This window comes from Marmota monax, unplaced genomic scaffold (assembly GCF_021218885.2).
Source record: "Marmota monax isolate L192 unplaced genomic scaffold, Marmota_monax_Labrador192_F-V1.1 WCK01_AAM20220418_F8-fsc00035, whole genome shotgun sequence".
Taxonomy (NCBI): domain Eukaryota; kingdom Metazoa; phylum Chordata; class Mammalia; order Rodentia; family Sciuridae; genus Marmota; species Marmota monax.
This window is the reverse complement of record NW_026691961.1, coordinates 9,655,375-9,676,622: the sequence shown is the minus strand read 5'-3', so window position 1 is coordinate 9,676,622 and position 21,248 is coordinate 9,655,375. Positions and strand designations below refer to the sequence as shown.

At 50.3% G+C, this 21,248-nt stretch overlaps 1 protein-coding gene across 10 annotated transcripts; it reads left to right on the top strand.

The window, feature by feature from the left end:
* The first annotated feature begins 1,776 nt into the window (after window positions 1–1,776).
* Window positions 1,777–21,177, top strand: Srrm2 (serine/arginine repetitive matrix 2). 10 transcript variants are annotated; one of them, XM_046443218.2, is made up of 15 exons: window positions 1,778–1,955; window positions 5,140–5,409; window positions 6,286–6,393; window positions 6,584–6,748; window positions 6,899–6,976; window positions 7,602–7,661; window positions 7,768–7,800; window positions 8,518–8,568; window positions 8,738–8,830; window positions 9,453–9,645; window positions 11,464–18,122; window positions 18,869–19,156; window positions 20,208–20,321; window positions 20,453–20,563; window positions 20,654–21,177. In XM_046443218.2, exons 2-15 carry the CDS (start codon window positions 5,168–5,170, stop codon window positions 20,661–20,663), a joined length of 8,205 nt encoding a protein of 2,734 aa, XP_046299174.1. In that variant the 5' UTR covers window positions 1,778–1,955; window positions 5,140–5,167; the 3' UTR covers window positions 20,664–21,177. The 10 variants fall into 10 exon arrangements, 6 of the variants coding, with proteins under 6 accessions (XP_046299195.1, XP_046299211.1, XP_046299174.1 ...); XM_046443206.2 differs by having other exon boundaries at window positions 7,599–7,661; window positions 20,456–20,563; XM_046443198.2 differs by having other exon boundaries at window positions 7,599–7,661.
* The last annotated feature ends 71 nt before the right edge of the window (window positions 21,178–21,248 follow it).

Below are 21,248 nucleotides of genomic sequence, written 5' to 3'. Positions count from 1 at the left end.
ATCCTTGTCCCTACAGGAAGTATGTACAAACAATTTTGAAGCTACTTTTTACAATTTTAGGATGAAGCACATTAGTGAATACATTGGAGAGTGCTTGCCTAGCATGTGTGAGGTCCTGGTTTGGACCCTACCAAAACAAAACAATAACAACAAAAGGTGGTGGGGGTGAAATGCAAGACAAGTTTTTTCAGAGGAGGAAAAGGAAATTCAAAAAGGGAAGTACAGAACAAACCCAGTAGCATTAAGTGCAACTAGACATCAGTGTCATGGATATAGGACTGTATTTCATTCAGTTCTGTTTCATCACCTTAAGAAAGCCTAGAAATAATGATACCCCAGTAACTGTAAGTTCACCTAGTATTCAGCTTTTGGCTTCAAGATACATTTCCCACTGGGTACTTCAACTATAGAAGGTCTATTAGTTGGCTTTTCATTACTATAAGTAAAATCACCCGTGTGATTTTACTTATAGTAATGTTCGTTACAGGAGGGTTTACTTAGTTGCAGCTTTGGAGGCTGAAAATTGGACCAGCCAGTGTGCAGGCTCTGCTGTGGGCCCCCTACCTTTGACTGCATCACCTCCTGGCCTATGGCAATGGTGGGAGCACGTGCAAGAGGAAGCGGTATTGCTTCAATGTCACTGCTGATTTCAAAAATCATTACTGTGGATTCATGGAGGAAATTCACTGTTAACATCATGGGAAGTGGATATTTCTTGTGATGGAGTTGTTATAAGCATTTAATGCACGAATGATTCAGGTAGAAAATTCAGCACAAAATATCCCATCAACACGGAGACGTCACGGGTGTGGGGTGTCTGGTTTCAGGGACGTCTGTGACACCTGGCTCCGCTGCAGGGAGAGGCTCAGGGAGAAGCTGACACCAGCCCGGGGGCCTCCACCGCAGGCTCCTGAGTGCCCTTTGTGGGCACGTTAAAAATAAACAATCTACTAACACCCTAGGCAGGCTTCCCAGCACAAGGCCTGCAGTCGCCCGCTGGCGGGCCTCGAGGGCGCCAGCAGCTAGGGCGCCCGCGCGGCCTCCACGAGTATCGGTGGCGTCGCCTGCAGCGCGCGCTGCTTCTGCGAAGAAGTCACGTTTGCAGTCCTGCGCCTGAAGGCAACAGGACGCGACTCGCCGGGGCCTGCCTTCCTCTCGCTCAGTACCGGCCGGCAGCGGGCCTGGCCTTCCTGCAGGCCCAGGGCTTGAGGCTGGGCTCCCCGCCGCCAGCAGTGCGAGCGGATTGGGTTCTCAGGCGACTCCATCCCAGTACGACAGATCGAGTGCTAAGCGGGCCAACGGTCACAGGGAAACTGCAGTGTCCCCAAGATTGGGCCATCTCCGCCCAACATGGGGAGACAAAATGGCCGCCGTGCCCCGCGCCAAGGCTACATACGGGTTCCGCGCCGCGCCCGGACTACAATTCCCAGAATACCCAGGGTCGAAGGCAGGAGTCTGAAACGCGCTCGGGGTCGTTCAATGTGGCGCTAGGTCCTGAGCCCCTCCCCCAGCGAAAGGCCTCCTGCAGACGCTGTGGTCTCGGCCCGCTCCGCTGTTCATCCCTGCATAGGCTGACGGGACTCGTAGTTTTTCGGCTGAGGAGTTGAACCTCCCAGCACCCTAAGGAACTTTATTTCCCGGTGTGGCTCCCGCGCCTGCGCACAAGGTCACGGGACGTACTACGAGTCCCGGCGCGCCTTGCGGCGCGCAAGGACTGCGTGCTGACGCACTTAGTCGTGCTGACGTGCAGCGTGGCCCAGGCGGGGTGCGAGTGGCGCAGTCGGAACCCGCTGCGGCCCCTGAGGAAGCGAGGAGGCGTCGGCGTCGGCTGAGGCGGGCGGACCGGCGAGGCGAGGCGGCGGCTCCAGGCCCCGAGTGACTCGGGAGCCCGGGCAGCGGCAGCGGCAGCGGCAGGACCTCTCCCCCTCACAGGCGGCGGGCGGAGGCGGCGGCGGGTGAGAGGGCGAGGGAGCGCGCGAGCCGGGTGGGGGAGGGGCGTCTCCGGCGCCGGGCCCCAGCGCGCGGAGAACGGCCCTGCCGCCACACGCACGCGCGCCCGCCGCCCTCAGCTCGCGCGGACGCCCTCGCTCGCCCCCTTTCTCCCCGCGGTCCCGGACGCGCGCGGTCTTCGACTCCCGCCCCTCCCCCATGGCAACGGCGCGCGCCGCCGCCTGCGCACGGGTTCGCGCGCGTGCTCGGCGAGAGGAGCGCGCCAGGCTCGGCTTTTTGCCGGGCGCGTGCGGCGGAGGCAGCCTTCGCCCCCGCTGCTGCCCTTGTCGGCCTCTCAGTGGCTGGGAGGGCCCGGCCGCAAGGTCCTGTCTCCGACCGCGTTCACGTGCCCCTGCCTTTCCCGCTGCTCCCGGGCCCGCGGGCCGCCCGAACCTCTAGACCGCGGGGCGCCGCTCCGCCCCTCCCCCACCCTCGGGCCGAAAATAGGCCTCGCGGCGGGCGGGAGGCTCCTGGCCTGCGCGGGGTCGGCGCGTCGGCCGCCAGGCCTTGGAGAAAAGCCCCCGGGCCCCCGAGTTAGCGTGTGTGGTCTGTGTACGTAAGGTAGACCCGCGCTCCCTCTCCCACCTCTTCCACCCTCCCCGAAAGTTGTGCTAGGGCTTGGGAGGCTGTAGCAGGTTTTCGTAGCAGGAAGAAAATTCTCGACTTAGTTTAAGGTTATGGTCTCTTGTGTCAGGCGTTATTTGGCTCGGAACTCTCGGAGAACCTCGTTTAGGTTCTCTAAGATGTCTCTGAACCAGAAACGCAGTCTGTTGCCTTTCGTCTTAAGTACGTGGGCTTAGGTTCATTCCTGAGTTAATATTTTAGCTTTCTGGATTCCATATGTCTGCTCGGCTCCCGCGGTGCCCCAGCGCCGAGCTTACTGTACTACCTAGGTCCTTGTCCTCTACACCCTCTCCCCCTTTATGTGCCATTTCCTTTCTTGATTGTCCTAGTGTTGGATTTCAGGGTATTCTGGTAACTTTCCAACAGGAAAAAGTGTTTTGTTTTTGGAGATTCCTTTTACTTTATGCAGATTCTTGGAGTGACTTTAGCATATCCAGTCTATGCACTCCAGTTTTTAAGAATGTTTGGTAGTTTTGTGTTGAAGTAATTTCCCTTGTGAACGCCTTCGATGCTGTGGTTCCCCCCCTCCCCAATTCCTTTTTTTTTTTTTTTTTGTTATTCCATAAAATTTCTCCAAAATGTTGTAACTTAATACCCTTTCCTTAGCAGCTACTGGTTTTCCATTTTTAGGGAGTGGGAGGATTTTTGTGTGCGGTGGTATGGAAGTGTGGGTGAATGATTGGGCTGAAGAATTAATTGCAGGTCAGAAGCTTTTTGCAAAGCAGAAATTATGTGGGGTATGGAGAGACAATACAAGGTTTAGGATTAGATTGGGGAAGAACTGGTTTTAGAAAACTAAACTGAGTTGGAAGGTAGAGAAACTGATTTCTTGTGCTGTAAAGAAGTTTTTCATTTCCTCCTGAATTTCCATTTGCTTTTTCTAAATTTAGCCTTATCTGTCATTCCTTTACCCTGAGATAGTTATCTTTTATTTCAAATCTTTTGCTGTGGGGTTCGTGCAGGGACTGGTCAGGCTTGGGAATGGGACAGAGACAAACTGGACAGCTCCCTGCCATTAACATCACTACATATTTTAATTTTTTTCCTTTTTACACATTTTGATATCTTACTTCCTGGCATTTGTATGATGTTTTTTTATTCTGGGATCTTATTTATTTATGGGACTGGGAATTGAACATAGGATCACCCAGTTCTTTTTTAATTTTAACAACAACTTGCTAAGTTGTTGAGGCCGTCCCCCAACTCCTGCTTGAGCCTTTTTGAGTGCCTTGGATTACAGGTGTATGCCATTGCACTTGGCTTTTCTGGAATTTCCTACATGGGGTCTTCCCCTCGTTCAATTCTCTTTTCTGACTAAACTGTTTTGCCTGTTTTGGGGTTTTTTCCTGGGGTAATTTCCCCTCACCTTTGTGTTTTGTGAAACTATCTTGGAGAGGATTCATTTTGAAGAGATAGGACCATACATGGCAGGAGAAAGGAATAGGGTGTGAATAGCCAATAAGTCTAGCCAGAAAAGTTGGGGTTTGGGGGTTTTCAGAATCATGCTGGGTTGAAACAAGAGGATGGAATCTGAAAGGAGGCATAGTGTTAACATGTGAGAGGGATAAAGCAGGATTGAGAGAGAAAACCCAGGAAGTGTGCAACAAGGGATTGATAGGGAAAGTCAAAAGCTGGACATTGATGAAAATGAGGAAGGTTTACTAGATAAGTTTAGGGTAACATAGAGAAATTATGGGAGCAGTTGAAACAGGAGGCTGATTTGATATGTTTAGAACATTGAATTGAAAACGGGTAATAATTAACGGAGATTTGGAGGAGTGCAAGTCGTGAATCCTGATGGGAAGGAAATTGAAAGTGCAAAATTAGGATAGTTGATAAGCGTTGTGAATATTTGGAGTCAAAGAAATGGCTCTTCTTTTGGAGGTGAAATGTAACATCCTGGTTCTTGCGTTCTGATGTGTATGCTGGTTGTAGTCTAGATGTGAGTCTTTATAGGGCACTTGATTTATGTTAACAGCAGCCTACCTGTTCAGATATCTTAGAGATTGTTGAGTTTATTTTATGTTCTTACGGATAGTCTGAAGTCCTTAGGTAAATTTTGGGAAGTTTCTTTCAATATGGACTGTAGGCCCTTAGGCACAGGTGTGTGTTTTGTTTATTATGTCCACTTTGGAGGATGGTTGGTTACCAGAGGTTAGATGTTAAAGAGTAGTTGGTGAGGATGTTACTTAAAGTGTATTGGCTCCAACGAAGAATAAAATGCTAGTATGGAGATATTTGAGAGAAGCAGAGTCCTTGATGGCCTAGGGTGGAAAAAGAAGGAAGTCTAGGTGCAAAGAGGAACAATTTTGATTAATGTGAAAGAATATTGGGAGAAAAAGTCTGTAAGCATTGGGTTATAATTTGGTTGAAAGGATGAAAGGGACTTGTTAGTTTAAGTGAATGAGGTGGTATCATGCAGCTCATGGAGATGTAGTGTGAGGATGGAGAGCAGAGATGTGGGTGGTGGAAAGTGGATAGTTTGGGGCCAGGGGCCTGACCCGTGTCTCCCCCGCTCCCCTTCAGGAGCGGTGGTGCCCCCGGGCACAGGGCCATGTACAACGGGATCGGGCTGCCGACGCCCCGGGGCAGCGGCACCAACGGCTACGTCCAGCGCAACCTGTCCCTGGTGCGGGGCCGCCGGGGTGAGCGGCCTGACTACAAGGGAGAGGAGGAACTGCGGCGCCTGGAGGCTGCCCTGGTGAAGCGGCCTAATCCTGACATCCTGGACCACGAGCGCAAGCGGCGCGTGGAGCTGCGATGCCTCGAGCTGGAGGAGATGATGGAAGAGCAGGGGTGAGGGGAGGGCTGGGGGAGAGACGAGCACTGAGTGAGTGCAGAGCTGGGTGTTAGGTGGGATTTACGGAGTTTAGGGCTGGTTGAAAGAGTTCTGGAGTGGAGTTGTAGGGGAGGAGGTAAATGAGCTAGAGATTTGAAAAGAGTTAAGGGGTAATGCAAAGTGGGAGGTGAGGAAACTGTGTCTGGTGTTAAATGGGAGCCTCAGAGAGTCTGAATTATTTATTTAGATGGATGCACATGGGAAGGGGGACGATTGAGGAACAAAGTGTGCTGAAAGGGAGAGACGGGAAAGCAGAAGTTAGGTAGGAGAGCTAGGTAAGCTGTCAGGTGTTGTCATTGGTAGGAAAGAGGAAGTAAATGGATTTTAAGGATTGAGGCCTTGGAAAATAGCAAAGCCAGAGTAATAAGGATTGGTAGAATACTGTATTAAGAGTGTGATGGGTGGGTAGGAAAGTGAAATTTTGAAGAAGGAGCACATTAAGGCACCTTTTAGAGCAGTGGTTTTCAAACTTCATCAATGGCACAATTTTTCTTTAATACAATATACTATATTTTGAAAGCCCAGGAAGTAAGAGATTGGGTCTTGTTGAAGTTGGTGAGGCGCATTGGGAACTCTGCCAGCTAACTTTCCTCTCTTGGCTCCTGAATTGTAGTATGTTTAAAATCCACTGTTCTAGAGGGCATAGGGAATTAAGGAAGGAAAGATGATAGGAAAAGAACAGGACTTAAGGATTTTAGGGTGACAGTGAGTGAAAAGTTCTATGTGTGCATGGAGAGGGAAGGTGGGACCCCCATTGGGAATAAGGGAAATGTGAATTTGGGACTGGGGAAGTGTCCAGTCAAGCTCTAACCGTGAAGGAATTTGTCCTTCAGGTACGAGGAACAGCAAATCCAAGAGAAAGTGGCGACCTTTCGACTCATGTTGCTGGAGAAGGATGTGAACCCTGGGGGCAAGGAGGAAACCCCAGGGCAGAGGCCAGCGTGAGTGTTCCCTTGGTTCCTCCTGGACTTTGTCTGCTGCTGCCTCTGCTGTCACCCTCCTTACTTGGAACTTCTCTCTGCCTTCATGTTCCTTATTCCATGGCTGTTTGTCTCCTGCTTAATTTTGTTCTGAATTTAGCTCTGTTCTTTGCTTCCTATAACCTTTACATTTCTACCTTTTTTCCTCTAGGGTAACTGAGACGCATCAGTTGGCAGAATTGAATGAGAAGAAGAATGAGCGGCTCCGAGCTGCCTTTGGCATCAGTGATTCCTACGTGGATGGCAGCTCTTTTGATCCTCAGCGTCGTGCTCGAGAAGCTAAACAACCAGCTCCCGAGCCTCCCAAACCTTACAGGTACTCAAGACCAAGAAACTAGTATCAATTTTTCCTTCTGGTTCTAAGCACTCTGTTCTATTTTTTTTTTGTGAACTTCTTCTCAAACTCTTCAGGTTTCATTCTTGAGGTTGAAACGTCTTAAAGATGTGTTTTTTTATCTTTTACTAGCCTTGTTAGGGAGTCCAGCAGTTCTCGTTCACCGACCCCAAAGCAAAAGAAGAAGAAAAAGAAGAAAGACAGAGGACGGTAAGTTGATTGGAAAGTTATTCTGTTATACAGAGGGCCAATCCTGTGGTGTACTTTGTCTCTAGAAGTCAAGGATTCTGCTTTCTGGGAGCAGCAGGTGGTTTTCAAAAAAGTCAAGGAGAAGGGAGTTATCATTTCAGATCTTAGCTGACAGTGCTTCTTAGTGGGGAAGTTTTGAGTCTGTAGCCCTGACAGTTAAGAATTGGCCAGCGTCAGTTGGGATTTTTGGAATTGTTTTCATTTTTTTTTTTTTTTAAAGATAGAGTGAGAGAGAGAGAGAGAGAGAGAATTTTTTTTAATATTTGTTTTTTTTAGTTTTCGGCGGACACAACATCTTTGTATGTGGTGCTGAGGATCGAACCCGGGCCGCACGCATGCCAGGCGAGCGCGCTACCGCTTGAGCCACATCCCCAGCCCTGTTTTCATTTTTGAATGTGTTGATTTAAGGAGTTACCTATATTTCTTGGAGAGTAAAGAGATTAGTCCTAGATTGAGGTCTGGGGAGTTGATGCTGATGGGGTTATTTGGTTGTGTTAGAAAACCATTTATGAGAATGTGTTGTAAGTGGGAGATTCAGGAAAGAAGCCAAGCAAAATGACCTTGCTTCTGATCTCATCTTCAGCAGGTCAGAGAGTAGCTCTCCTCGACGGGAGAGAAAAAAGAGCTCAAAAAAGAAGAAGCACAGGTATGAAGTTGAAGTAATTGGGTGATTGCAGAAGGATTACTGATTGAGTTCAGGCATTAAGTATAGGTGTATGATTTTTTTTTCTCCCCCTCCCCCCCCAAAACAGGTCGGAATCTGAGTCCAAGAAACGAAAGCACAGGTAAGGGCCCTTTGGCAAATAGGGGCTTAGTGGCACATGGGAGTTATGAGCTATTGCTTGATGGCCTTGGTAACTCAATGTGGCTCCCCACAGTGGCACATGGAAGTTATGAGACATTGCTTGATGGCTTTGTTTTCTCTTTGGCCTTTGGGAGGTTTTATCTCTGAGTAAAACTTAATCCTTGATCTAATTGTTAATAAAGTTTTCTAGTACCATCCATTTTACTTTTAGGCTTTTTTTTTTTCCTTTCTTAAAAATTTGTTATTTCTGGGCTGAGGAATATAGATCAGTTGGTAAAGTGCTTGCCTTGCATGCACAAGGCCCTGGATTCAATCCCCAGTGCACAGACACAAAAAAGTTATTTATTTATGTATTTTTTTTTTGCCAAGCATGGTGGCACATACTTGTAATCCTAGAAACTCAGGAAGCTCAGTCAGGAAAATGACAAGTTGAAAGCCAGCTTCAGCAATTTAGCAAGACCCTGTATCAAAATTTTAATAGGGTTAAGGGATCAAGTATGGCCTTGCATACTGTAATCCCAGAAGCTTGGGAGGCTTGGGTGAGAGGATCACAAATCCAACACCAGGTCTCTTAGCCTCGGTGGGGGGATGGGGGAGTGGTTTATCAGGAACTAGCTGAAGTAGAGTGCCCTTTCTTTAATCCTTCATATCGCAAAATAAATAAATACATTTTTAACGTTCTCACTTAATTTCCCAGGTCTCCCACTCCAAAGAGTAAACGTAAATCTAAAGACAAGAAACGGAAGCGGTAGGTGAATTTGAGGGGAATTTCCTTACTAAGTAGATGATTCGGTTCCCTTAGGGGGAGAAGGCATAATTAATCTTGTCCCTGAATGGTTAAGGGTTGAGGTATGGGTGAATAGAATCCAGTGTAGGTATGACAGCCTCCTGAGCTGTATGTGGTGGTATTCGTTCAGGTCTCGTAGTACAACACCAGCTCCCAAGAGCCGCCGGGCCCATCGGTCAACCTCTGCTGATTCTGCTTCCTCCTCTGACACTTCTCGCAGTCGGTAAGGGGTAGTCCAGAAGGAAGGGAGGGAGAGGGAATGGTGGGTTAATCAATTTAATATTTATTGAGCGCCCACGGTGTGCTAGGCGCTGCACAGACCATTCGGAAGACACGGTCCCTGCCCTCTAGGAGCTGACAGGCTAAAGCAACAGGATGGACAGACATATACATTTCCCCTTCTCTTTTTTTTTTTTTATTATTTTTTTGTTTCGTTATGATGTATATGGACTGCCAGAATAGGGGGGGTGGTTTGTTCGTGGTGTCTGGGGGAGGAAGGAATCCTTACCCTGGCTTCCTTAATCGGGGAAGGCTTCCTGAAGGAGGTGGGCTCAGAGGTGAGTTTTGAATGAAGTGGGTAGGGAATGGGTTGGGTGGAGGGTTTGGGGATGTTTGGGGGAGGTGAATAAAGGGGTAGAGGGAGAACATTCTTTGGGATTTTGTTGGGAAGCAAAGAAACAAAGTGGACTGAATTTGCATTCTGTGAATGATTTGAAATGTGACTAAGGCTTTTTGGAAGAGGGCTGTGTATAATTAGGAAAGGTAGATGGGAGCTGGGAGGGGGTTTTCTATTCTCCCTTGAGCTGATTTCCCTGCTCTCCCCCATCCTCCATTAACTCCCACAGGTCTCGAAGTGCTGCAGCTAAAATACATACAACTGCTTTGACTGGGCGAAGTCCTTCCCCTGCTCCAGGGCGTCGAGGGGAGGGAGATGCGCCTTCTAGTGAACCAGGTACCACCAATATACAACGGCCTAGCAGCCCAGAGACTTCTACAAAGCAGCCTAGCAGTCCTTACGAGGACAAAGACAAGAAGGAGGTATGTCCCTGAGGGTAGTGGATGTTCATTGGGTTGCTAGGTTATGAGTTTTATGATACGGCTGTGGAGTGAACAGGAGCGATGATAACTTAATAAGAGAAGTGAATTTAGTTGTTTTTTTTTTTTTTTTTTTTCAGTGTGCGTTCTTCTATTTATATTCTCTTGTGTATCTGCACTTGTTTTAATAGTCGTGATGCACTGCACTGAATCTTGAAGCCTTTAGAATCAAAATTCACTGGATGTTTGCAGTGGATTTTGTAGCAGTGTCCTGTTTATGTGTGTGTGTGGATAGAATTCTAACAAGTTTCTTTAAGCCTCTGTTGGTTTTTGTTTTTGTTTGTTTTTTTAACTGGGGATTAAACTTGGGTACAGCACCACTGAGCCAGAATCCCAGCCCTATTTTGTAGTTTATTTAGAGACAGGGTTTCATTGAGTTGCTTATTAGCACCTTGCTTTTTGCTGAGGCTGGCTTTGAACTTGAGATCCTCCTGCCATAGCCTGCCGAGCTGCTGGGATACCAGCGTGTGCCACTACGTTCAGCTCTTTAAGCCACGTTTATTTCATTTGTTTTTAGTAGTAGATGGACACAATACCTCTGTTTTTTATTTATTTTTATGTGGTGCTGAGGATTGAACCCAGTGCTTCACATGTGCTGGGTGAGTGCTCTACCACTGAGCCACAACCCCAGCCCCTTAAGCCACATTTAAATTTATTATTTAAAAAAAAATATATATTTTTTGTTGATGAACCTTTATTTTATTCATTTGTTTATATGTGGTGCTGAGAATCGAACCTAGTGCCTCACACATGCTAAGCACGTGCTCTACTACTGAGCCACAACCCCAGCCCTAAAATATGTTTTATTTCATGAAAATTTTCAACCCACTGAGGTTTTGCCAGCAGGTTGAAAACTAAAAGGAATGGTAGTCCCTGTAGTTCCTGTTGTTTTGTATTCTCTTGGTTTTTTTTCCCCCCATTTTTCAATTATTGTAATATAATTTCTCTATTTTATGTCTCATTCAGCAAATTTTGTAAATTATGAGTGTGATCATCTTTCTTCTATGACATTTGAGTGGTATCTAAAAGGCTTTTCACTCCTCACCACCACCCTGGGCCTTATGCCTGCTAGGCAAACACTCTGCATTGAGCTACATCCCTAGCCCCTTGTCACTTTTTTTCTTCACACAAATCGGATTCTCAGTACTTTGCTTTTTTAAAAAATATTTATTTTAGTTGTAGATGAACATATAGTATCTTTATTTTTATGTGGTGCTGAGGATTGAATCCAGTGCCTTACACATGCGAGGCAAGCACTTTACCACTGAGCTACAGCCCCAGTACTTTGCTTTTGTTTTTACTATTTTTTTTAATACCGAAGTTTCTTGACAGTGAGGTCAAGTGCCACCTGCTTGAGAAAACTGCTTTCTCTATTTAAAACTGCTCTTTTGGAGATCAGGGAGTATTTAACATTCTGAGTTCTCAGCATCCATTAAAAAAAAAAAAATTTTCCCACCCTAACTACTGCTCATTCTGTTATTTTGTAGTAGTATTGTTAATTGCAATGCAGTAGTTATTTACAAATTTTCTAGATTTTAAGACTTCAAGTTACAGGTTTTTCTTCACATTTTTCACACTGTGCTTTGTGTTTAACGAAGTTTTGTTATTGAATGAATGTGACTGCCTGTGGTGAGGAAAAGGACCAATGGGTATGATGGGGCATGTGAAAGTAGTTTAATTGAAAAGGTGTTGAGAGATTACGGGTGATGGGAAATTTGGGTGCTTATGTGTCCCTATCCCTACTTTCTCTTCCACTCTCAGAAACCTGCAGTTCGACCTAGCCCCTCTCCGGAAAGGAGCAGCACAGGCCCTGAACCACCTGTTCCCACTCCGCTCCTTGCTGAGCAGCATGGCGGCTCCCCACAGCCCCTTGCAACAACCTCCTTAAGTCAGGAGCCAGTGAACCCCCCATCTGAGGCCTCCCCAACCCGAGGCCCTTCACCACCTAAGTCTCCTGAGAAACCACCTCAGTCTTCTTCCTCAGAGAGCTGCCCACCATCCCCACAGCCTACCAAAGTTTCTCGGCATGCCAGCTCTTCCCCTGAAAGTCCTAAACCCACACCAGCTCCTGGTGCCCGCCGAGAGATTTCTTCTTCCCCCACATCCAAGAATCGGTCACATGGCCGAGCAAAGCGGGATAAATCACACTCTCATACTCCTTCCCATAGGATGGGGAGATCACGCAGCCCTGCCACTGCTAAGAGGGGGAGATCACGGTCTCGAACCCCTACCAAAAGGGGTCATTCTCGTTCCCGGTCCCCTCAGTGGCGTAGGTCACGGTCTGCACAGAGGTGGGGAAGATCTAGAAGCCCCCAACGGCGTGGCCGTTCTAGGTCCCCTCAGCGACCAGGTTGGTCCAGGAGCAGAAATACTCAGCGAAGAGGCAGGTCTAGGTCAACAAGGCGAGGCAGATCACACTCTAGATCCCCAGCCACCAGGGGCAGATCACGTTCTAGAACACCAGCTCGGCGGGGTAGGTCCCGCTCTAGAACACCTGCCAGGCGGAGATCACGATCTAGAACACCCGCCAGGCGCAGGTCCAGGTCAAGAACACCAGCCCGCAGGGGCAGGTCTCGGTCAAGAACACCTGCTAGACGCAGGTCTAGGACCCGATCACCAGTACGAAGGAGATCTCGCAGTAGATCTCCAGCCAGGAGAAGTGGTCGGTCACGTTCTAGAACCCCAGCTAGACGGGGCCGATCGCGTTCTAGAACCCCAGCTAGACGTAGTGGCCGGTCACGTTCTAGAACCCCAGCTAGACGTAGTGGCCGATCACGCTCTAGAACCCCAGCTAGGAGAGGGAGGTCTCGGTCTAGAACCCCAGCAAGACGAAGATCCCGCAGTAGAAGTATAGTTAGGCGAGGAAGATCTCACTCTAGGACACCACAAAGAAGAGGCAGGTCTGGTTCGTCATCAGAGCGGAAGAACAAATCCAGAACATCTCAGAGGAGGAGCAGGTCTAACTCAAGTCCAGAAATGAAAAAATCTCACATTTCCTCAAGGCGGAGCAGGTCTCTCTCTTCACCAAGATCTAAGGCAAAATCTCGCTTGTCTTTGAGACGCAGTCTTTCTGGGTCCTCTCCGTGCCCTAAACAAAAGTCACAGACACCACCTAGGCGCAGTCGCTCTGGATCATCACAACCTAAAGCAAAATCTAGAACACCAAGGCGGAGTCGTTCCGGTTCTTCACCACCTAAACAGAAATCTAAAACACCATCAAGACAAAGCCATTCCAGTTCATCTCCTCACCCAAAAGTGAAATCTGGAACACCACCAAGACAAGGTTCCATCACAAGTCCCCAGACCATCGAACAATCTGCAACACCACAAAGACGGAGCCATTCTGAATCATCACCTGATCCCGAGGTAAAATCTAGGACTCCTTCGAGGCACAGCTGTTCTAGGTCCTCTCCTCCTCAAGTGAAGTCTAGTACACCTCCAAGACAGACCCCATCTAGGTCATTGTCTCCACAGCCCAAAGTGAAGGCAATGTCACCAGGACAAAGAAGCCATTCTGGCTCCTCTTCTCCAAGTCCTAGTAGGATGACTTCTAGAACACCTCCAAGGCAAAGCAGATCAGTGTCTCCTTGCACCAAGGTGGAATCTAGATCGTTGCCAAGAGAGAGCCATTCTAGATCCTCCTCACCAGATACCAAAGTGAAACCTGAAACACCACCAAGACAAAGTCACTCAGGGTCTGTGTCACCATACCCTAAAGTAAAGCCTCAAACACCACCAGGGCAAAGTCAGTCTGGGTCAAAATCACCATGTCCCCAAGAGAAGTCTATAGAAATTCAAGCACAGAGTTGCTCTGGATCATTTTCACTCTGTCCAGGAGTACCGTCTAACACACCACCCGGAGAAAGCTACTTTGGCTCCTCATCTCTGCAACATAAAGGACAATCTCAAACTTCACCAGACCCCAGATCTGATACTTCAAGTCCAGAAATGAGACAGAGTCACTTGGAGTCTTCACCTCTGCAGAGCAAATCTCAAACATTTCCAAAGAGTGGTGGGTCCAGGTCCTCATCTCCAGTCACTGAGCTGGCATCTCCAACAAGACAAGATGGAGGTGAATTATCAAGTCCTAGGCTGAAATCAGGAATGTCTCCTGAGCAGAGCAGGCCCCAGTCTGACTCTTGTCCATATCTTCCATTGGACTCGAAATCTCTTCTGGGACAGAGCAGATTGGAGTCTTCTGAATCAAAAGAGAAAATGGTCTTACCCCTTCAGGAAGATGTTGCTGCGTTATCTCCTAGGCCAAGAGACAAATTTAGTACACCTGTACAGGATAGGACTGAATCCTCACCAGTACTAAAAGATGCACCTAGAACCCCATCAAGGGAAAGAAGTGTCAATGAATCATCTCCAGATAGAAAAGACCAAAATAATACATTACCTAAGTCAAACCAAGATGAGGAATTAATGGAGGTGATAGAGAAATTTGAACAACCTTCAAACCAAGTGCTGCCTCATTTGTCTCCAGAACAAAAACAAATGGCTGTAAGTAATTTTGAATCATCTCCTGAAGTAGAAGAAGGGCTAGCTCTTGACCAAAGCCAGTCACAAATGGCTTTGGAAGAAGTTTCTGCAGTGGCCTCCTGTTGGGGAGTGCCACGTTTTTCTCCAGAGCATAAAGAACTATCTCACTCTCCTCCCAGGGAGAATAACTTTGGATCACCTTTAGAATTTAGAAACTCAGGCACTGCTACAGAAATGAATACTGGATTTTCTCCTGAGGTTAAAGAAGATTTGAATGGACCTTTCCTTAATCAGCTGGAGACAGACCCATCTCTAGACATGAAAGAACAGTCAACAAGATCCTCCAGACGTAGCAGTTCTGAGTTATCCCCAGATGTGGTGGAAAAGGCAGGAATGTCTTCAAATCAGAGTGTATCTTCACCTGTACTTGATGCTGTACCCAGAACGCCCTCAAGAGAGAGAAGTAGTTCTGCATCTTCTCCTGAACTGAAAGATGGTTTACCCAGAACTCCATCAAGGAGAAGTCGGTCTGGGTCTTCTCCAGGACTTAGAGATGGTTCCAGGACTCCCTCTAGGCATAGCCTGTCTGGGTCCTCTCCTGGAATGAAAGATATACCTAGAACCCCATCTAGGGGGCGGAGTGAATGTGATTCTTCCCCAGAACCAAAAGCATTGCCTCAGACTCCTAGGCCAAGAAGTCGTTCTCCATCATCCCCAGAGCTCAACAACAAGTGTCTTACCCCTCAGAGAGAAAGAAGTGGATCAGAATCATCAGTTGAGCAGAAAACTGTGGCTAGGACCCCCCTTGGGCAGAGAAGTCCATCTGGATCTTCTCAAGAGCTTGACGGGAAACCCAGTGCATCTCCTCAGGAGAGAAGTGAGTCAGATTCTTCTCCAGATTCTAAAGCCAAGACACGAACCCCACTTAGGCAGAGGAGTCACTCTGGATCCTCTCCAGAGATTGACAGCAAATCCCGAGCTTCTCCTCGGCGCAGTAGGTCTGGCTCATCTCCTGAAGTGAAAGATAAGCCAAGAGCAGCACCTCGGACCCAGAGTGGTTCTGATTCTTCTCCTGAACCCAAAGTACCTGCCCCTCGGGTCCTTCCTAGAAGAAGCAGATCAGGCTCATCAAGCAAAGGCAGAGGACCTTCTGCTGAAGGAAGCAGCAGTTCTGAGTCCTCACCCGAACACCCACCCAAGTCCAGAACTGCTCGAAGAGGTTCCAGGTCTTCACCAGAGCCAAAGACAAAGTCTCGCACACCACCTCGACGTCGCAGCTCTCGGTCATCTCCTGAGCTAACCAGGAAGGCCAGACTCTCCCGTAGGAGCCGCTCTGCCTCTTCTTCACCAGAAACTCGTTCCAGAACTCCTCCAAGACGCAGAAGAAGTCCCTCAGTGTCTTCCCCTGAGCCAGCTGAAAAGTCAAGGTCTTCACGTCGGCGGCGTTCAGCTTCATCTCCACGCACTAAGGCAACTTCAAGAAGAGGCCGTTCCCCTTCACCAAAGCCTCGTGGACTCCAGAGGTCCCGTTCCCGCTCACGTAGGGAGAAAACCAGAACAACCCGACGTCGAGATAGGTCTGGATCGTCTCAGTCAACTTCGCGAAGAAGACAGCGGAGCCGGTCCAGGTCTCGGGTCACTCGCAGGCGGAGGGGAGGCTCTGGTTACCATTCCAGATCACCTGCCCGGCAGGAGAGTTCCCGAACTTCCTCTCGACGTCGAAGAGGCCGCTCTCGAACACCCCCAACCAGTCGCAAGCGTTCTCGCTCACGCACATCACCAGCCCCATGGAAACGTTCTAGATCTCGAGCCTCTCCAGCAACTCACCGGCGATCCAGGTCTAGAACACCGTTGCTCAGCCGACGTAGATCCAGGTCTCGGACCTCCCCTGTGAGTCGGAGACGGTCCAGGTCCAGAACATCAGTGACTCGACGAAGATCTCGGTCAAGGGCATCCCCAGTGAGTCGAAGACGGTCCAGGTCCAGAACACCACCTGTAACCCGTCGTCGTTCAAGGTCCAGAACACCAACAACACGCCGGCGCTCCCGTTCTAGAACTCCACCAGTGACTCGCAGAAGGTCCAGGTCTAGGACCCCACCAGTAACCAGGAGGCGATCTAGAAGCAGAACTTCACCTATTGCTCGCAGAAGGTCAAGATCCAGAACATCCCCAGTCACTCGAAGGCGATCTCGATCACGTACATCTCCAGTCACTCGGAGGAGGTCCCGATCTCGAACCTCCCCAGTCACTCGTCGCCGGTCAAGGTCCCGAACGCCTCCAGCTATTCGACGCCGCTCTAGGTCTCGAACACCATTGTTGCCACGCAAACGTTCTCGAAGCCGCTCGCCACTTGCTATTCGCCGCAGATCTAGGTCCCGTACACCCCGAGCAACTCGGGGTAAACGGTCTTTAACAAGATCTCCTCCGGCTATTCGCAGGCGTTCTGCATCTGGAAGTAGTTCTGATCGTTCACGTTCTGCTACTCCTCCAGCAACAAGGAATCATTCTGGTTCTCGAACACCTCCAGTGGCACTCAATAGCTCCAGAATGAGCTGTTTCAGTCGTCCTAGCATGTCACCAACTCCTCTTGACCGATGTAGATCACCTGGAATGCTTGAACCCCTTGGCAGTGCTAGAACACCCATGTCTGTCCTGCAACAAGCTGGTGGCTCCATGATGGATGGCCCAGGTCCCAGAATACCTGATCATCCAAGAACATCTGTGCCAGAAAATCATGCTCAGTCTAGAATTGCACTTGCCTTGACAGCTATCAGCCTTGGCACTGCCCGGCCTCCTCCATCCATGTCTGCTGCTGGTCTTGCTGCAAGAATGTCCCAGGTGCCAGCTCCGGTACCTCTCATGAGTCTCAGAACGGCCCCAGCTGCCAATCTTGCTAGCAGGATTCCTGCAGCCTCTGCAGCAGCCATGAACCTGGCCAGTGCCCGGACGCCTGCTATCCCAACAGCAGTGAACCTGGCAGACTCACGAGCACCAGCGGCAGCAGCAGCCATGAACTTGGCCAGCCCCAGAACTGCAGTGGCACCTTCAGCCGTGAATCTTGCTGACCCTCGGACCCCCACAGCTCCAGCTGTGAACCTAGCAGGAGCCAGAACCCCTGCTGCCTTGGCAGCTTTGAGTCTTTCAGGATCTGGCACGCCTCCAACTGCTGCAAATTATCCCTCTAGTTCCAGAACACCCCAGGCTCCAGCCCCTGCAAACCTCGTGGGTCCACGATCTGCTCATGCCACAGCTCCTGTGAATATTGCCAGTTCTAGAACCCCTTCAGCCTTGGCCTCTGCAAGTCTCACCAGTGCTAGGATGGCCCCAGCATTGTCTGGTGCAAACCTTACCAGCCCCAGGGTGCCCCTTTCTGCTTATGAGCGTGTTAGTGGCAGAGCTTCACCCCCGCTTCTTGACCGAGCCAGGTCTAGAACACCACCATCAGCCCCAAGCCAGTCTAGAATGACCTCTGAGCGGGCTCCCTCCCCTGCCTCCAGAGTGATCCAGGCTCCTTCACAGTCTCTTCTCCCTCCAGCGCAGGATCGACCTAGGTCTCCTGTGCCATCTGCTTTTTCAGACCAATCCCGTTCAAATGCCCAGACCACTTCTGTAGCAGGGTCTCAGTCCCTTTCCTCTGGGACGGTGGCAAAGGCCATGTCCTCCACTGGTGACCACAATGGCATGCTTTCTGGCCCTACTCCTGGGGTGCCTCACCCGGAGGGTGGGGAGCCACCTGCCTCTACTGGGGCCCAGCAGCCTTCTGCGTTGGCCACCCCGCAACCAGCAAAGGAGCGGCGGAGTTCCTCCTCCTCCTCCAGCTCCTCCAGCTCCTCTTCATCATCATCATCGTCGTCTTCATCATCTTCCTCCTCTGGCTCCAGTTCTAGCGACTCAGAAGGCTCTAGCCTTCCAGCTCAGCCTGAGGTGGCACTGAAGAGGTGAGGGAACTTTATTTTCAGGAATCTTCTAGGGGGAAAGGAATTGGGAATGGATGAGGGAGTGGGGTGGGAGCAACCATATCTCAGGTTCTTGGTTCTTTGAGAAGGTATGGGGAACCTTGACCCTCAAGCTGGGGGTAGAAGAGAATGCTGGGGTGGGGGCTACGGGTGGGGAGGGATGGGACAGAAAAAAGTCTCAGAAGATTAATTCTCTAGAGGATAATGATAAGTTTTCCATCTCTACAGAGGACAGAACTAGAGGAAATGGACTTAATTTTACAGCAGGAGGGATGGCAGTTAGACCTCAAGAGGAACTCCCTGGGCTGGAAGGATCTTCAGAGGTCATCCCATCCCTCTCCCTGCCTCCAGGCAGGACGGCCCCTCCCCAAGCCAACCTGCACTCACAGGGGCCTCCCCAAGCTGCGGCTCTCCGAGGAAGGAGACCACCCAGCTTCAGCTTCCACATCTGAGCCCAGGGGCCTTATTCCTTCATCAGGGACATTCTTGAGGTTTAACCTTGATCCCTTGTGCTGCGGGCCCCAGCCTGTTGCTTGTGTTAGCAGAGGTTGGGTCGGCTCGGGCCAATGATCTCCAGAGAAGCACTCACTGGCTCGCTTCAGGTTGCTTCGAGAGCTCCCAGGGCCTTTCTCAGGCACCCCTCCCCCACTGCCATTCCTCCAGGCCAAGGAAGGTAGGGTTGGGGCTGGGGCAGCTTGTCTCTTTGTAACACTGTTCTTCTCCCACAGGGTCCCCAGCCCCACTCCAGCACCAAAGGAGGCTGTTCGAGAGGGACGTCCCCAGGAGCCAGCCCCAGCCAAACGGAAGAGGCGCTCTAGCAGCTCTAGTTCCAGCTCCTCCTCTTCCTCTTCCTCCTCTTCCTCCTCTTCCTCCTCCTCTTCCTCTTCTTCCTCCTCTTCCTCCTCTTCCTCCTCCTCCTCTTCCTCTTCTTCCTCTTCCCCTTCCCCTGCTAAGCCAGGCCCTCAGGCCTTGCCCAAACCTGCAAGCCCCAAGAAGCCACCCCCTGGCGAGCGGAGGTGAGTCCTGACTTGCCCGAGGTGGAGGGGAGGGTGATTTCTCCAGAATGGGCCCCTTGTGGACTTCTGTGTCTGGTTGTAAGGGAGGAGTCGGGCACACTCCTCTGCCCATTATTCTCTGCACCCTGTTCTGGTAAAGGGCTGCACCATCCAAGTGGGTTCTCAAGCCAGAACTGGGAAGTCCTAGGTTTCTTTCTTTCCCCCAACATGCAGCCTGGTCCCAGGGATTCTAGCTCTTTTAAGTCTCCCCATTGCTGCTACAGGGCTCTGGTCTGGCCACCATCATCTTCTCCCGACTCTGTCCACAGCCTCTTCCCTGTCTCCCTGCCTCCACGCCATTCTCTTCCACACGTAGCCAGAGGGATCTTTCTAAAACGCACATCTGGTTACTTCCCTCCACTCCACAAATCCTTCCGGGACGCCCTGTGGCCTGCAGGATAAAGCCCCACCTCTGCGGGAATGGCGTGTGAGGCTCTTCACCAGCTGGCCTTGCCCACCCTGTGCTCCTCCTGCCCGCCCCCATACATGCCCTGTGCTCCAGCCACACCCAGCGCCTTGCAGTCAAGGAGAGCCCATGCCTTTGGACATGCTGTTCCTTCTGCCTGGAATTTCCTTGTCCGCCTGGTGAACTCCTCGTTCTGCAAGACTCCACTCAAAACAGCACCTCCGAGAAGATTGTCCCGCCCCTGCCCCGCCCATGTATCCTTGCCCCAAGTCCCCAGATCTATGCACATCCATCCCTGTGGGGTTGCTTCCTACACATGGGGCCCTGCGTGCCTCCCTTGTTGGCCTTCCTTCACTACCAGACTGAGCTCCTCCAAGGGCAGGGACTGTCTTTATCTTTGCATCCCCCGCTGCACCCTGTGCCCTGCCCACTGTGGGCACTCAGTGGAAGGTGTGCGGGCGGATGGGTGAGTGCGGACAAAGGTGGGTCTGAGGCTGGCCCTGCGTGGTGTGAGGTTTGGTGGTCAGGACCTGGGTGGGTGGTTTTGAGTGCTGGCTGGTGGATTTGGAAGGGCGTTGTGCTATGGGAGCTTCCTCTGCTCCCCAGGTCCCGCAGCCCCCGGAAGCCTATAGATTCCCTTCGGGACTCGAGGTCCCTCAGCTACTCACCTGTGGAGCGACGCCGTCCCTCACCTCAGCCCTCACCACGGGACCAGCAGAGGTAGGGCCCACCCCAAAGGTTAACACAGTCTTGAATGACCAGCACAGGACTTGAAGGAAAAGCCAGTTTCAAGGTTCAGGGATGTCTGAGGCTGGTGCCACCCAGTGGTCTGACGTGTTTTTTTGTTGCAGCAGCAATGAGCGGGTTTCCCGGAGAGGCCAGCGTGGGGACAGCCATTCTCCGGGCCACAAGCGCAGGAGGGAAACTCCTAGCCCCCGTCCCATGCGACACCGCTCCTCCAGGTGTGTCTCCTCTGAAGGGTGTCCCATTCTGGTGGGTGACAGGAGCTGAACTTGATTTTTGGCATTGATTTCTGGTCTTTTCTGCTACAGGTCTCCTTAAATCACCGCACCCCATGCTCTGGAGCCACAGGGAGTGTCCCCCAACAGAGCTGTGGGAGGTCCTTGTCTTCCCCCACCTTTGAATCCTGGCAGCATCTTGGGTGGAGGGCTCCCTTCCCCCCACTCCTTTTTTTCTTTGTTCCTGTGAAATGTTAATCTCTGTGAGTTTTTCCTGGTTCATGTGTTTGGGGGGGTTTGGGGGTGGGAGGGAATGAATGCTGATGGGAGTTGGGGGAGGAGAGGATACAGTTCAGACACTGAGGCCTAGAATCAGAGGCCCCGAGAGATGCAGCCGTCTGAAGTTCCTGGGGGTGATGGTTTAGAATTTAGAAGTTGAGGTGTTCTTGGATGGAAGGGGCAGGAGTTAAAAAATTAGCTGGCCCCTACTGCCCCCCATGAGGTTGTGACCCCCTCCCCCAATTTTTCTTCATGTTTCTTAAAAGGCATTTTGGTTTTTTAAAAATCTGTACAGCAAGAGCAACTTTTTCTGTCAAATAAAATGAGAAATGCAGGAATTGAGTCTATAGACTGTTTATTAGTGGTGAGAGAGCAAATGGAAGAACCACCTTCACCTTAGACCCTGACT